This window comes from Nannobrachium achirus (assembly GCF_963921795.1).
Source record: "Nannobrachium achirus genome assembly, chromosome: 10".
Lineage (NCBI taxonomy): Eukaryota > Metazoa > Chordata > Actinopteri > Myctophiformes > Myctophidae > Nannobrachium > Nannobrachium achirus.
The window spans coordinates 53,559,140-53,576,420 of NC_137819.1; the positions used below are offsets into that span (position 1 = coordinate 53,559,140).

General features: G+C 41.6%; 1 protein-coding gene across 1 annotated transcript in view; it reads right to left on the reverse strand.

Annotated features, from left to right (window-relative positions):
- Nucleotides 1–2,896: 2,896 nt before the first annotated feature.
- The window catches only part of LOC308293392 (uncharacterized protein), a 29,248-nt gene continuing 14,863 nt past the window's right edge, over nt 2,897–17,281 (reverse strand). The window contains exons 6-28 of the mRNA XM_080735878.1: nt 13,638–13,691; nt 13,404–13,511; nt 13,231–13,284; nt 12,606–12,704; nt 12,058–12,111; nt 11,335–11,433; nt 11,013–11,066; nt 10,838–10,891; nt 9,780–9,833; nt 9,546–9,653; nt 9,373–9,426; nt 8,748–8,846; nt 8,200–8,253; nt 7,477–7,575; nt 7,155–7,208; nt 6,980–7,033; nt 6,729–6,782; nt 6,440–6,493; nt 6,217–6,261; nt 5,380–5,478; nt 4,590–4,697; nt 3,933–3,978; nt 2,897–3,815 (exon numbers count right to left, since the gene is read on the reverse strand). Coding sequence (XP_080592004.1) covers nt 3,592–3,815; nt 3,933–3,978; nt 4,590–4,697; nt 5,380–5,478; nt 6,217–6,261; nt 6,440–6,493; nt 6,729–6,782; nt 6,980–7,033; nt 7,155–7,208; nt 7,477–7,575; nt 8,200–8,253; nt 8,748–8,846; nt 9,373–9,426; nt 9,546–9,653; nt 9,780–9,833; nt 10,838–10,891; nt 11,013–11,066; nt 11,335–11,433; nt 12,058–12,111; nt 12,606–12,704; nt 13,231–13,284; nt 13,404–13,511; nt 13,638–13,691 — 1,782 coding nt within the window. The 3' untranslated portion in view covers nt 2,897–3,591. The remainder of the gene's footprint in view (nt 3,816–3,932; nt 3,979–4,589; nt 4,698–5,379; nt 5,479–6,216; nt 6,262–6,439; nt 6,494–6,728; nt 6,783–6,979; nt 7,034–7,154; nt 7,209–7,476; nt 7,576–8,199; nt 8,254–8,747; nt 8,847–9,372; nt 9,427–9,545; nt 9,654–9,779; nt 9,834–10,837; nt 10,892–11,012; nt 11,067–11,334; nt 11,434–12,057; nt 12,112–12,605; nt 12,705–13,230; nt 13,285–13,403; nt 13,512–13,637; nt 13,692–17,281) is intronic.

Genomic DNA, 17,281 nt, shown 5'->3' on the forward strand with positions numbered 1-17,281 from the left:
AGCTGAGCTCCAGTTAAGTGAAAAGGACCTTTTCTTTGACGATGGCTAGCCACATTGCTGACATAGAAACATAGGTTTTTCGGTGACTCAAAAGACACTTCGGGTAAAAATTCTAAAGCTTGTATATTTGCTATTTTTCAATAGTTAAAGCATTCAATAATTCTAGGCCTAAATGGGTTAAATGCAAACACTGGGTTTGGTGATGTCCAGAATCAGCTTAGTTTCAATTTGTTTACAAGCTAAAAGAGCCTATTAACTGTATGTACTGTAACGTATGTCAATGGGGAGCATATTTTGATTGATATATTTGATTTCTTGCACACCTTTGGAGTGTTTGCATGTGTGGTCACTCTGTGCCAATAGAGACTCACTCTTAGTGGTAGCTATTACAGTAAGCTTTTCACAATACTTACAAAACACGTAATAGGCTCTATATATATTATTAATTTAAATTATCTATAGGCTAGATTATTATTTCCATACATGAAATGTGTGTCATACATTGTTTTTCACTATGCATGCATGAACAAATAATGTTATAATTACAATGTGATTAAGTAATGAATCATTCAATAATTGTAAAATGTTCTCTACCACACGTAATACAATAAACAACAACAAAACAAATATCTGAATCATTGTCTCCACCAGCCGAAGGCTGAGGGAGAGTATGTTTTCCCCTCCGTCCGTCCGTCCGTGCGTGCGTCCGTCCGTCCGTCCGTCCGTGCGTGCGTCCGTCCGTCCGTCCGTCCGTTTGTCCGTTACCAGCTAATCTCCGGCGCCGTGCTGGTGGAGAGTATGTTTTCCCCTCCGTCCGTCCGTCCGTGCGTGCGTCCGTCCGTCCGTCCGTTTGTCCGTTACCAGCTAATCTCCGGCGCCGTTGGCCCGGTCGCTGCCAAACTGTGCACACACACTCCCTCGACACCAATTCAGAACCTCTGCCCCAAATATTTCACATGGGCCTGTTCTAGCGCCACCAGGAGGCCGACTTTTGCAAAACTAACTTTTGCCAGTACTCCTACAGATTTTGTCCAAAAATCACGTAAATCAGTAGACAGTATCTCTACAGTCATGTGATCGACATGGATGTGTCAGATTTTCCATATTCCATCCTGATTGGCTAAAACTGGCTTTCAAAGTTTGCAGGAATGGTCAGTTTTGAATAAAATGCCTGAAATCCTGAACGCAGTGTGCGATTTTGGTGAAATTGTGCATGCACATTCCCAATAGGCAGAGGAATAAATGTCACTTAAGAAAAATCAAATCAGCCTCATGGTGGCGCTATAACAGGCCGATTCATGTTTTCACCTATAACTCCACCGATTAGTGTCAAACTTTGTATGCGCACTCCTTCGAGGCCAAGGTAAAACCTTTTCCCTGCATTTTTTACATCAACCTTTTATAGCGCCATCAGGAGGCCGACTTATGTAAAACACATTACATGCCTGACCTGGTGGAGACCTGTGCTCGGAAGAGCACTGCTTCTAGTTTTTAATATGTTTCTCTGACACATGCTATTACACACAGGCAGTGGTGGAAGAATTACTCACATTTTTAGTAGAAGTATTCGTACCACAAGTAAAAATAGTCTTTACACAGTATGTTCCATTTCACAAGGTTTCAACAATCTTTTGAAAATAGCAGATCTACAAGCTTGCAATGTGCCGCATCATAGATCTTGTTGATTTTCAAGTAACCAAAATTATACTTTTTAGAAGTAAAAGTATTAACAATTGGAAACACTCCAGGCAAAGTAAAAATACCTCTAAATTGTACTTAAAGGAGTAGTTCACCACTTTTCAACCTGTCTTCATATAATAGGTCCTCACTAATGTTCATGATAAAATATCACAATTTTTTTCTACTCAGTCCAAGTCTCCTAGGAGAGCTGTGGGAAGTTCAGAATCCATCGTCTTGTGACATCATCATTTTCCCCAAAAAAAATTGAATCAATATTTTTGAAAAAAATATTTAGATTTTTATTATCACGAGAACAATGGCTTCCACTTTAAAATTGCAACTTTTCAGGAATAGAAAGCCTGCAGTTTCTATAAGCTGGATTGGCAATCGATGATGTCACAAGACTATGGGTTTCTGACCTGCCCACAGTCCTCTGAGAAAAAAAAAAAAAAAAAAAAAAAAGGAAAGCTATTTTTGAGTGAGGACCAATTACATGAACATAGGTTGAAAAGTGGTGGAGTGCCCCTTTAAGCACAGTACTTGATGTAACTTACAGCCCGTTAAACCTGGTCTTTCACTTGCATTGCATTAAAGCAAGTGGTTTTATTTTTCCACACAACAAACAAGTGAGTGCAAATGTAAATAGTAGTGGAGCAAAACTGTGACCCAATTAAAATCCTTACCAAACAAAAGAACAGAATGTGGTCTGGTGTTACAGCCCTTTAAACCTCAGCCAGGGCAATCTCAGCTGTGTGTCTATGGTGCACCAGACAGAGCGAGCGGGTGACTTAGAGATTACTCCGACATTGCGTTAGTCCATTACTAACCCTAACCCTAACCGCACGCGTAGCAACGTAGCCCAGTGTCCGAGAGGAGAGCCCAGTCAGGTCAGAGTGGGACTGATATACTGAACTGCAGGTGTTGGTGAGGAGTAGGCTATCTGAGATGTACAGTATATCTGAGCTGTTTCTTTGCCTATTTTGATTGAGTGATTGATTGATTGATTGATTGATTGATTGATTGATTTCAAACATTAAAGACAATGACAAAATAAAATTCAAAGAAAACACACAACAACACATCATTAAAAACAATAGGACCTAATGCTCAATTGATTGGTTGAAAGAATACTTTATTAACAGTTTGCAAAATATACAGAGGTACAATTATACAATATGCTTAAAGCATAAACACAAAAAGTCTAGAAGGGCTTATTTCCAAGCAGTTGTGCTAATAGTCAATAAATAAACCTATGGTAAATTCAAACAATTCAAACGCTTATCACATTGTCCTCGTGTTCAATGGAAGTCCACTTTGTTGTTCAGTGTCCAGTCAACTGCTCCATGTCCACTCCAGACACGCAGACAGACATGAAGGGAGCTCGCCGAAGCTCACAATGCTTAGGGAAACTTTTTGTGGCAGTTGTTTAGACTTAGTCAATAAATAACATAACCCTAAGATTTCAAACAAAGAATTGCAGACGCTATAATCAAACACTTGCTGTTAGCATCATCGTGTTGTAATTAAAACAGTGCAGAAAGTGCATAAATGTTTTAAACCGTGGTGACAACAGGCAGCCATATCCCTGACACTGGACGGTCAAGGGTTCTACCGTTCAGAACAGTGGAACTAAAGACTAGAGACACCGACGATCCCCACGTTATCAGCCGATTGAATATGCTCTAAACTGCCATACATTACATACATTACATAACATATCCCATACAGTATGGCCCGATATAGGGGTCCGTTAATACGTCTAGGCTCAGGAGGAGCTTATTATATCAGCCATGTATTTCAGTGCAGTCCGGTGGTCTTGGACGCGCTTCGCGCACGGCCAATGTGGGCTGGTCAAAATATGTCCCCCCCAACTGTGGAGTGCTGGATACGCCACTGGGTGAGGGGACTCAGCTACCACCTTCCTCTTCGTGCTCTTCTGCTTGACATTTTACAAGTACAATTAAAGTTAAAATGAAAAGTGCTACAGAGCTTGGGATAAAAAAAGGTCCATGCCCATATGTTGCCACGATTGGTTAAAAGTACACTCAGTGTAGCACCAAAAATAGTAATTACAATTGTAATTAATATGCCAAGGGCAACCCATGGTTGACGGACGCACCAGGCCCTGCAGCGTCCTGATGAGAGAGAGAGAGAGATGTGGAGAGAATGTGAGAACGCTTCTTTGAAATGAACGATGGGATCTGATCCAAAATCTACAAAGTAACTAACTAACAAACTAAACTGAGGGCTACCGGCGAATCCAGGAGCTCCAGCAGGTCCAACCTCTCCACGCTCGCCCTGAGGAAGAAAATCAATGTGTCAGAGAGTGCCTGCGTACAGACAGACAGACAGACAGACAGACAGACAGACAGACAGAGGGACATGGATTAAAATGAATAGTTTGATGAAGCAGGTTCAAACAGAAAGCTCATTGGGCTCCAAACTACCCAGAGAATGGGTCTGTAAATCAGTGGTCACAAGGTTGCAGAATAGCGCTAGCTACGCTTAGCACTGTGTGTGGGATGAACTTCTGCTTGGATATACAGAATACATGCACTCGCCGACCTGATACCTATAAACCTATCAGACCACTTATCATCAGGCACTCATTACATGCTGTATTTAATGTGTGTGGATGAGAGGGTGGAGGGTTTTATATTGTACTTTATATCTGTTTGTATGTTCTTTCTGTTATCCTTTAATGCAGTGTTTCTCAAACTTCCAAATTTCAAGGTCTCCCCTTAACCCTTGACAGTGACAGAGACAGACTTGTATGGGTCAATTTAGACCCCCCTAAAGGAACCCACAGAGTCCCTGGAATCCACTTTGAGAACCACTGCTTTAATGGGAAGCACAATGAGTTTGCTGCGTATGAAATGTGCTAAATAAATACATTTGACTCGACGAACCTTCTCTCCCTTTCCGCCAGGAGTACCAGCGGCTCCACGCTCACCGGGCATTCCACCTGCACCCTGGTGTCCAGCAGCGCCAGCGGGTCCAACGTTACCGGGCTCTCCCTGGAAACACACACAGCAAAGTATGGTTCATTTTCCCCCCACCATACAAAACGCACACAAACTCAATAGGTTAACATTTTAGAATTGACTTATTGAGTTAGTCCGTAGTATAACAACGTCTGGTTCATCTTTCCCATTAAAGCCCAAGGATTATTTTGCTTAAAGAAAAAAACATTCGAGCCAATGCCTTATAACATGGTCTTCAACGGTTTTCAGGCCTAGGACCCCCTTAGCTGAGAGAGAGAGAGACAGAGGAAGCACGGAACCCCACTACATATATTGTGTAAAATATATACATTTCTTACTTTTAGAAGGTTTACTTTTAGAAGGTTTTCTTTGCAACTTGAGGCTTTCAAAGCTAACTCATAATATTTAGTAGATTTCTGTTGGTTTGTTTGTTTAATGAAGGTACCTTGTTGAAGACCCATGCCTTGCAATTAGTTGTAGCATCTATATAAATCTTTCCTCCTCTTTCCAATTGCCCCCCAGCAGCCACTGGTTTAGAACACTAATTGAGCTTCACTGGTAGTGCTCTGCAGGTACCAAAACTTACAGAATGCATTTTCCCCCTGTTCAAACTATTCTCCAATTTCCTGCATTCAATATTCGTTTTCAGGTTTTTAACGTTAAAACACTCTTTAATGGCCAGGCAGAGTCACAACACCAGGATGGATTGTCTTACCTTGCCACCATCAGGTCCAGGGGCTCCAGCAGGTCCGCGAGCTCCCATGGATCCCTGAGCTCCAGTAGAGCCAGCAGCGCCGGGGTTACCACGCTCTCCCTGGAGGGACACACACATACCGAAGGGTCACTTATAGAAATGTAAAGCTTTTACATGGCCAACGTGTAGATCAGTGGTTCTCAACCTTTTCAGGCCGCGACCCCCAGAATAATCATATTTGAACTGGGCACCCCTTTCCACCCTGACGAGCACTAAGAGTTGAGGCATTACATTTTGTTCGACACGGTTCTATTGTGAAAATAGCAGATCTACATGCTCACAACGCCTCGCGTTGCGAGGCGTTGTGAGCATGTAGATCGGCTATTTTCACAATTTCTGCCTCTAATATAATTTGACAATTTGGCCAATTTAATTTGTCATTTTAGATGTATTAAAAAGTCCTTAAATTGTGACTTTAGAAATGTGCAGATACCCTTCACCCACTTAAACTTTATGCTGGTTTGTTTACTGTTGAGTGAGAAAACAATGTTGCACATTAAGGTAATCACCTGGGGACCCCCCAAAATAGTTTGGGGACCCCTACAGGTTGAGAACCACTGGTGTAGATGATGGTATAACCCTGAGTGTTCATTTAACTCTGAGTGCATGCAAATGCATCTGAAGAGACATTTAGAAAATGACAGCACAGTAACATCATTTATTTCTGTCTGAACAACGTAAGGACGGATACACTATTGTTTGATGTTTGAAAGAAAGTGTGTATTTATGAATAATGTGTGCAAACTGGAGAAAGCTCAAGGATCAAGGGAATTATGAGATGAGACGGGTTGGATCTACCTTGCCACCAGCAGGTCCAGCAAGACCCTGGTCTCCTGAGACACCCTATAGAGACAGAGAACAGTTAGTTAAGAGATGTAAAACTATTTGGTATCAATAGCTACGGTTCCTACAGTACACAGCAATGGCATATCTGTGAGGATTGTTCCTACAGTGTATCAGCAATACAATTTGTACAATTTAGGCATTTAGCAGATTTAGAGTGTGTGTGTGGTATACTCACTCTGTCTCCGGGCTTGCCAGCCTCACCAGATGGTCCAGAGGGGCCGGGCAGTCCCTGTAGATATCAAAGATAAAAAAGAAAATCAATAACACTGCTTGTATAACCAGACTAACATCAAGACGAGCATATTATTGTAATCCATAATAATACAATATCACTGTTTACTTTTCTTTACTTGATTAATGCCTGGCAAAGGAAGATGGATGGGTGCCTGAGAGGCCTGTCTGAGTTCCCTGACTGAATAATCAGCTATTTTAGCCATTTTTGACTTAAGATAATGCATTCAAACCTGGAAGCCAGGAGCTCCAGCAGCTCCCTGCTCTCCTCTCTCACCAGCAGCACCCTAATAGCAGAGAGAGAGAGAGAGAGAGAGAGAGAGAGAGAGAGAGAGAGAGAGAGAGAGAGAGAGAGAGAGAGAGAGATAAAAGAGATAAAATACCAAAGATTATCACAGGGAAAAATGACAGATGGTTACAGTGTGGTCATCAGCCAAAAGAGGAACTTCTTATTGAATGCAAGATTAGAAATCCTATTACTTACCACAGGTCCACCAGTACCAGTTGCTCCGTTGTTGCCATCAGGGCCAGGGGCTCCCTATACAAAGGCAGACAGGCAAACAATGACTTATCGGTGACAGATATACAACTTTGTGGATGACATAATGACTTGTCATATACTAAGCGTAGGTGATAAATGATGCTCGACTGGGACTTACTCTCAGTCCAGTGGGGCCAGAGGATCCCTTCTCACCAGGCTTGCCAGCCTCACCCTGAAGAGAGAGAGAAGGAGATTATGTCATTATTATACACAGTGATAGAGAATAAGAGCAAGACTGCAGTTGGTACATCCAAGTTTAATGTAAAGTTATGGGAATCTTCCTCGAGAGTAAAGATATAAGTAGCCTGTGTGCTTCAGCCTTGGTAGGATACCAGGACAATCCTTCTGCTCATTAGCCAAGAACAAGCCTAAGAACATGCTGTTGGTCTGCTAATCTCCAAGTCATGGTACTGTCTAATATATGTTCTGAATCCACTTACACCAGGTCCCTTGGGTCCGGGGAATCCAATGTTTCCAGGCTGGCCTCTGGGTCCAGTTGGGCCAGGAGGTCCAGCACGGCCATCTTGTCCAGCAGGACCCTGATTGGGGATGAGAGATAAGTTCCATTACATGCCATTCAGGAGTGCAGGTATACTGTAGCTGTAATCCATACTGATGATGTAGATCATACATGGGCAACTGGAGGCCCAGGGGCCACATGCGGCCCCCACCTTCACTTAATGTGACCTGCAGGTTAATATTGAAATATTGATATATTACTGATTTCGGCTGTTACAATTCCAAACATGCAAACATGACCCACTTTAATTACTTCAGTCTATATTAGAAGGCTTAATGACTAGTACTAGTCTTTTTTTTATGTCCAATGTATTTGTATTTAAGTTCATAAAGTTAACCTAAGAACATATAAATGAATTTGAAATGAAGAAATGATAATACTTTTCAGGATTCCAATTCAAAAATAGATAGAAAATTATTCAGGATTCCATTTAAAAAATAGCAAAAATAGACAATCTACAAGCTCAAAACATGTCGCACTGCGCCACTGCCACGCTTTGAGCTTGTAGATCAGCTATTTTTTAGCTGTATATGCATTGTGGCCCTCTGGAGTGAGTGTGAAAATAAAGTGTACTTCTCCATCATCAAAGTTGCCCACCCCTGATGTAGTAGATGAATGAACTAGGGTGTTGGGATTTACTCACCAAAGCTCCCTCCTTGCCTTGGGGTCCACCACTTCCAGCGCTTCCTGGTTGACCCTGAAGAGATAAATATTGATCAGTGATTCATCTTCTTAAAATACCTGGCTGATTTTATTTTATTTGAGGTGATCTATAACCTATCCTAACTTGGCCCACTGAGATTGACTGAGAACATCCAAGTGGATATGCTTATATTCTGATCCAGGGCTAGGTGTCTTGCTCAAGGGCAAGACCAACCATCATCAGCGTTGATGGCTGTGCCAGCACTGCTTTCTAAAGATCTTTCTATGATTTCACTTAAGGTGGTCGGTCGACCCCATTAAGGCCTACTAGGCCCACGCCTGATTTCACTCTAGACTGAATATCTTTGCAGAAAATAGCTGATCTACAAGCTCACAACGTGTTGAGTTGCAACGCGTTGTGAGCATGTAGATCTGCTATTTGTGGCAAATGCAAGCCCCAGAATAGGGTTAATGATTAGGTTAATGACTCACTACATTGACAAGAACTACAGACCCCTGATTAAAAAAGAAAAGAAAACTAAAACTCACTCTTGGGCCAGTCAGACCAGGCTCACCAGCACGACCGGCATCTCCGGGGGGTCCACGAGCGCTAGAGGCACCAGTGGCACCACGGGCTCCGGGCATACCCTAAAGGAGAGAGAGAGAGAGAGAGAGGGAGAAGAAAAGGAGGGAGAGCAGGTGTCAACAGTTGAATGTAAAACAGGGAAAACCAGATGTGTTCTCCCTCGTTGCATCTACAAATATTATATATGATGATTACAGTGTCTAATGTGCTGTTTCTCAAACAGTGGGGCAATAATAATTTTATACAACTTTTATAAACCAAAAACAAACAAATCTATGAAATTCCATAAATATAAAATAATTATAATTAAGTATTGAAAATAGCCGATCTACAAGCTCACAACACGGCGCGAAGCGACACATTGTGAGCTTGTTGATCTGCTATTTTCACTAGTTTGGGTCCCGGGCAAACGTCTCATCCCTCTTTCGGGTCTCGAGTGAAAAGTTTGGGAATCACTGGTCTAAAGTGACTACTGGTACACAGTCTTCTACGCTTACGGTATATGGCCATTTAGGGTATTTTAGATTAGGACGTTTAATCTATTGGAGGCACACTTGTTCAATTGACGTATTCTTTATGGTTACTCACAATAGGGCCAGATCTTCCCTCGGGCCCGGGCATACCATAGCTTCCGCCAGCACCCTGTGGGAGACACACACCCACAGACATTAGCAGATGATCACAGTCACACAACAGTATTGGTGTAAACTAGACAGTTGTTTACTGTCCGTTTGGATCTGGGTGAACGTGACACTACTCACTCTGGCTCCACGGAGTCCAGCGGGGCCGGTGGCACCGGCCTCGCCAGTGGGACCTCTCTTGCCCTCCTCACCCTGAGGTCCGGGGGTTCCCTGAGGTCCGGAGTGTCCCTGGGCAAGGCAATAGAGAGGTGTTTTTTAAGATCTTCATATGAAAACAAAGCCCTGCCGTTTGGGTTACATTGTAATGTAGCAAAATGAATACATAAAGCTGTTTGGAACAAGGTTAAAACTTACGGGCTCTCCCTTGACACCAGCATCTCCCTTCATACCAGCAACACCAGGATCTCCCTGAAATCGATAAGGGATGAATAGATTAAGAGTGAGTAAATGAAGACACCGAACGATGGCTGTTTAGTGCATGCAGTTCTGTGTTAGTTTTGTGCTGAAGCTTTTCCATGTACACAGTCAGACAATACCAAAAGGATAAAAAACATTTCCATTGTAAGCGTATTTCCACTGTAGTCCTTTGACAGGTCTTTTGCTATATTCCATCTTGAATCCTGAATCTTGAATCTTCAGCATGTACATTGCACACTGCTATGGTAGGGCCATAATGATATTTTGGAAATGTTTGCGTTGTGCGCTGCCATCTGCATAGTGAGTGGTCTTAATGATCAGATCCTACTGTATCATTTAGGACATTTATGTATCCGTATGTGTTGCTGTAACAACTGAAATCCCCCCTGCAGGATAAAGTGCAATTTATAATCAGGGTTTGAAAAAAAAAAAAAAAAAAAAAAAACGTAACTGATTAAGCCCTATATATTTTGCTGTACAACAAATAGCAAAAATAGCCAATCTTCGATACCTCATCGGGATGCGATAAGTTGTGAGCTTGTAGATCGGCGATTCTTACTATTTAAGTATTTTGAACATATTGGAAATTCTTTGAAAACATGCCCACAATCTAGATGCAAGGTTTAATGTAAAATAAACCTTTTCATTAAATTGTTACATTTAGTTGTTAAATTGTTAAAAATAAATACCAAACAGTCAAAATATCAAACTGTAGACAAACTATGAAAAGGAAATGCATAAAGTATTTAATTCAAAAGACAACAAATCTAAGAAATTCTCTCTCTCTATATATATAGAATTGATTCTGGATGACTTGGCGGTAACCCCAACAGCAGAGAGAGAGAGAGAGAGAGAGAGAGAGAGAGAGAGAGAGAGATAAAAGAGATAAAATACCAAAGATTATCACAGGGAAAAATGACAGATGGTTACAGTGTGGTCATCAGCCAAAAGAGGAACTTCTTATTGAATGCAAGATTAGAAATCCTAATACTTACCACAGGTCCACCAGTACCAGTTGCTCCGTTGTTGCCATCAGGGCCAGGGGCTCCCTATACAAAGGCAGACAGGCAAACAATGACTTATCGGTGACAGATATACAACTTTGTGGATGACATAATGACTTGTCATATACTAAGCGTAGGTGATAAATGATGCTCGACTGGGACTTACTCTCAGTCCAGTGGGGCCAGAGGATCCCTTCTCACCAGGCTTGCCAGCCTCACCCTGAAGAGAGAGAGAAGGAGATTATGTCATTATTATACACAGTGATAGAGAATAAGAGCAAGACTGCAGTTGGTACATCCAAGTTTAATGTAAAGTTATGGGAATCTTCCTCGAGAGTAAAGATATAAGTAGCCTGTGTGCTTCAGCCTTGGTAGGATACCAGGACAATCCTTCTGCTCATTAGCCAAGAACAAGCCTAAGAACATGCTGTTGGTCTGCTAATCTCCAAGTCATGGTACTGTCTAATATATGTTCTGAATCCACTTACACCAGGTCCCTTGGGTCCGGGGAATCCAATGTTTCCAGGCTGGCCTCTGGGTCCAGTTGGGCCAGGAGGTCCAGCACGGCCATCTTGTCCAGCAGGACCCTGATTGGGGATGAGAGATAAGTTCCATTACATGCCATTCAGGAGTGCAGGTATACTGTAGCTGTAATCCATACTGATGATGTAGATCATACATGGGCAACTGGAGGCCCAGGGGCCACATGCGGCCCCCACCTTCACTTAATGTGACCTGCAGGTTAATATTGAAATATTGATATATTACTGATTTCGGCTGTTACAATTCCAAACATGCAAACATGACCCACTTTAATTACTTCAGTCTATATTAGAAGGCTTAATGACTAGTACTAGTCTTTTTTTTATGTCCAATGTATTTGTATTTAAGTTCATAAAGTTAACCTAAGAACATATAAATGAATTTGAAATGAAGAAATGATAATACTTTTCAGGATTCCAATTCAAAAATAGATAGAAAATTATTCAGGATTCCATTTAAAAAATAGCAAAAATAGACAATCTACAAGCTCAAAACATGTCGCACTGCGCCACTGCCACGCTTTGAGCTTGTAGATCAGCTATTTTTTAGCTGTATATGCATTGTGGCCCTCTGGAGTGAGTGTGAAAATAAAGTGTACTTCTCCATCATCAAAGTTGCCCACCCCTGATGTAGTAGATGAATGAACTAGGGTGTTGGGATTTACTCACCAAAGCTCCCTCCTTGCCTTGGGGTCCACCACTTCCAGCGCTTCCTGGTTGACCCTGAAGAGATAAATATTGATCAGTGATTCATCTTCTTAAAATACCTGGCTGATTTTATTTTATTTGAGGTGATCTATAACCTATCCTAACTTGGCCCACTGAGATTGACTGAGAACATCCAAGTGGATATGCTTATATTCTGATCCAGGGCTAGGTGTCTTGCTCAAGGGCAAGACCAACCATCATCAGCGTTGATGGCTGTGCCAGCACTGCTTTCTAAAGATCTTTCTATGATTTCACTTAAGGTGGTCGGTCGACCCCATTAAGGCCTACTAGGCCCACGCCTGATTTCACTCTAGACTGAATATCTTTGCAGAAAATAGCTGATCTACAAGCTCACAACGTGTTGAGTTGCAACGCGTTGTGAGCATGTAGATCTGCTATTTGTGGCAAATGCAAGCCCCAGAATAGGGTTAATGATTAGGTTAATGACTCACTACATTGACAAGAACTACAGACCCCTGATTAAAAAAGAAAAGAAAACTAAAACTCACTCTTGGGCCAGTCAGACCAGGCTCACCAGCACGACCGGCATCTCCGGGGGGTCCACGAGCGCTAGAGGCACCAGTGGCACCACGGGCTCCGGGCATACCCTAAAGGAGAGAGAGAGAGAGAGAGAGGGAGAAGAAAAGGAGGGAGAGCAGGTGTCAACAGTTGAATGTAAAACAGGGAAAACCAGATGTGTTCTCCCTCGTTGCATCTACAAATATTATATATGATGATTACAGTGTCTAATGTGCTGTTTCTCAAACAGTGGGGCAATAATAATTTTATACAACTTTTATAAACCAAAAACAAACAAATCTATGAAATTCCATAAATATAAAATAATTATAATTAAGTATTGAAAATAGCCGATCTACAAGCTCACAACACGGCGCGAAGCGACACATTGTGAGCTTGTTGATCTGCTATTTTCACTAGTTTGGGTCCCGGGCAAACGTCTCATCCCTCTTTCGGGTCTCGAGTGAAAAGTTTGGGAATCACTGGTCTAAAGTGACTACTGGTACACAGTCTTCTACGCTTACGGTATATGGCCATTTAGGGTATTTTAGATTAGGACGTTTAATCTATTGGAGGCACACTTGTTCAATTGACGTATTCTTTATGGTTACTCACAATAGGGCCAGATCTTCCCTCGGGCCCGGGCATACCATAGCTTCCGCCAGCACCCTGTGGGAGACACACACCCACAGACATTAGCAGATGATCACAGTCACACAACAGTATTGGTGTAAACTAGACAGTTGTTTACTGTCCGTTTGGATCTGGGTGAACGTGACACTACTCACTCTGGCTCCACGGAGTCCAGCGGGGCCGGTGGCACCGGCCTCGCCAGTGGGACCTCTCTTGCCCTCCTCACCCTGAGGTCCGGGGGTTCCCTGAGGTCCGGAGTGTCCCTGGGCAAGGCAATAGAGAGGTGTTTTTTAAGATCTTCATATGAAAACAAAGCCCTGCCGTTTGGGTTACATTGTAATGTAGCAAAATGAATACATAAAGCTGTTTGGAACAAGGTTAAAACTTACGGGCTCTCCCTTGACACCAGCATCTCCCTTCATACCAGCAACACCAGGATCTCCCTGAAATCGATAAGGGATGAATAGATTAAGAGTGAGTAAATGAAGACACCGAACGATGGCTGTTTAGTGCATGCAGTTCTGTGTTAGTTTTGTGCTGAAGCTTTTCCATGTACACAGTCAGACAATACCAAAAGGATAAAAAACATTTCCATTGTAAGCGTATTTCCACTGTAGTCCTTTGACAGGTCTTTTGCTATATTCCATCTTGAATCCTGAATCTTGAATCTTCAGCATGTACATTGCACACTGCTATGGTAGGGCCATAATGATATTTTGGAAATGTTTGCGTTGTGCGCTGCCATCTGCATAGTGAGTGGTCTTAATGATCAGATCCTACTGTATCATTTAGGACATTTATGTATCCGTATGTGTTGCTGTAACAACTGAAATCCCCCCTGCAGGATAAAGTGCAATTTATAATCAGGGTTTGAAAAAAAAAAAAAAAAAAAAAAAAAACGTAACTGATTAAGCCCTATATATTTTGCTGTACAACAAATAGCAAAAATAGCCAATCTTCGATACCTCATCGGGATGCGATAAGTTGTGAGCTTGTAGATCGGCGATTCTTACTATTTAAGTATTTTGAACATATTGGAAATTCTTTGAAAACATGCCCACAATCTAGATGCAAGGTTTAATGTAAAATAAACCTTTTCATTAAATTGTTACATTTAGTTGTTAAATTGTTAAAAATAAATACCAAACAGTCAAAATATCAAACTGTAGACAAACTATGAAAAGGAAATGCATAAAGTATTTAATTCAGAAGCAGTGATAAAATGGCCATAAAAATGAAAGACCAGAGTGGAGGATATAAAAAGAAGAGGCATGGACCATTTGTGGGTCACAGACCAATTTTTATGGGTCACGACTCGAGTGAAAATCAACATTTATTTTCCTAAATTACAAAATAATATATACAGTATTTCAAAAGACAACAAATCTAAGAAATTCTCTCTCTCTATATATATAGAATTGATTCTGGATGACTTGGCGGTAACCCCAACTGATCCAGTTGGGGTTACCGCACGGCACTTCACGTGCGTCGATACCGCGATGCGACGCTGCGCAGCTGCCCGCGTTCAGTGTGTGCTCCACTTTATGTCCCTAGTGCCCAGTTGTCTAGGTGGCCACCTCTCCAAGTGCCCACATATGGGCACTTGGAGAGGCATTTTTGTATTATGTTTTTTACACAATTGAACAACGGACAGTCGGACGCAGAGTTAGCAGAAATGCGGACAGACTGGCTGGTACGTATTCTGATTAAGGTAGTGAGATAATATCCAAGATTTATCATGAACAAAAAGGCACACATGGACACTAATGGTAAAATATATATATATAGTTACTGTAATTTTCTACGCCACCTAAATAATAACACAACCTCCTCCAGTCCCTTAAGCGGCCGTGGCCCCATTAGGCTTATTTCCTGTGGAAATAAGCCTCGGCTTTCTAGGATCTCCTTTTAGTTGACCTTGTACCAGTGATTTTTACTGTCATGAAACTGTACTTTTTTCTATTGCAAACTTCTAATAGATTTTTCAACCACCTCCCCACCCGGTCTGGGCTGTCTGAAAGTGAGTTAGTCTTTTTTAGCACCAATATAATAGGAGTCAGGAGAAATCAAATGGCGAAAGTAGGCACGTTCTGAGACATGTCGACCCGTTGATTGTTGTTAATATTTGGGGTTTTTGATGTTGGAAATTACATAAATGCCTCGCTGGTATGTTTTTTGTGTATTCCACTATTCCTCATCCTACCCCTGCTCTCCATTGCAGAAAGCAATATAACGATTGAAGCTTGCACGTTAGAGTAGCGTCCCTCCGTCAACACAATGTTACATGCGTAGGCTATTTAGTTACACCATAGCATTTGCACGTTCGCGAATGTGTCACTGTGTGTGTTCGGCGTGCGTGCTCTATTAAGTAAAGTAAAAAAAATATCAATACTGCAATCCATGTGGAAATACTCTGCCACAAGTAGAAACTTGGAATGTTAAGTAAAAGTACAAAAGTATTGGTATCAAAATGTACTTTAAGAATGTCCTGTTTCACAGGTTTTACAATGAATAAAATGTAAAAAAAGAAAATAAATAAAAAAATCATTTGTGAGCTTGTAGATCGGCTATTTTCAAATAGCAGGTATGTAGGCTACATATGTATGTCAGAAATACATTTATATAGGGTTGAAGTTATTTGTAATCATAATCAAAATTCAAATAGCAGGTATGTAGGCTACATATGTATGTCAGAAATACATTTATATAGGGTTGAAGTTATTTGTAATCATAATCAAAATCTACATAGTAACTCAAATGAGCCATTCTTTTGAACGGCTCTTTGAAAGGAACGGATCCCAGAGATCCGGCTCACTTCAGAGAGCCATAAATCCCATCTCTACTTGTGTGCACTGCAGTCGCACATGCGCAGTAGGGTGGGAGGGGGGTCCTAGCGAGAGGTGGCTAAAATATATGCCTGTATAAAAAATTACGTTTTATATTAATTGTATGACATTTAAGTACAATCATGGCAGCAAACATAGCTTAGTTGCTTGCCAGAGTATTGAGCAATGTACATGCCAAGCGGGGAACCGTTACGTTTACTGGTTTGCTGGGAATAGGCCGTCATGGGCTCCATGGGCTGGCTCACAAATTATAATATTAAGAGATATATATATATATATATATATATACATACAGGGGTTGACAGTAAGGTCTCAGAGGCACTTGCCCGTCGGGCAAGTACAGGCCATATTCTACTTGCCCTCAGGTCTTGGCCACTTACCCCCCCGCAGCGATGGAGTATATTTACTTAAGTACTGTACAATATGTTTACTTCTACTCCACATCTTGGATCCTAATATTGTACTTTTACTCCACTACAATTATTTGAAAACTTTAGTTACTAGTTACTTACTGCAGATATAAATTATAATATTATAAGACATATGTAAACCACTTTAGCACTTTTGCTTTTACTTTAGTACTTTTACTTGTAAAAGAGTATTTCTATATTGCAGTATTGATACTTTTACTTAAGTAAAACCTTTGAGTACTTTTTTCTACAACTACCCCCCGTCCCCGTCCCCCCAACACACGCACGCGCACACACACACACACACACACACACACACACACACACACACACACACACACACACACACACACACACCAAAAAAGGAAGAAGAAAATAAAATAGTCTTGCTTGTTTCTCTCTCACAAACAAAACCTGGCAACGCTGGACAGCAGACCGTCAGAGTCGGAGATGTGTTTATGTTAGTTGTTAGCACAGAACGCTAACAAGCAGGCTGCCCTGCAGTGCACATGCATGCTGCTCATGATTAAATACATTATGTAGCGCAATACAGGGAGGGAAACATCGGGAAAGCACTGTTGATAGCATGGAAAATAGACGCTTCACTCGTAAAATAGACGCTTCGCGCCGTTCGCGGACATGTCAATGTTTTAGCGACTTTTGCAGTAATAGTTCTGTCTTCTTTCACTTTCTCCCCAACGTTTGGTGACCTGTGCTTCAGCACGTAAAGTGCGTGCATTAATCTGGCCATGCTGTAGCATAATGTGAGTGTGTATG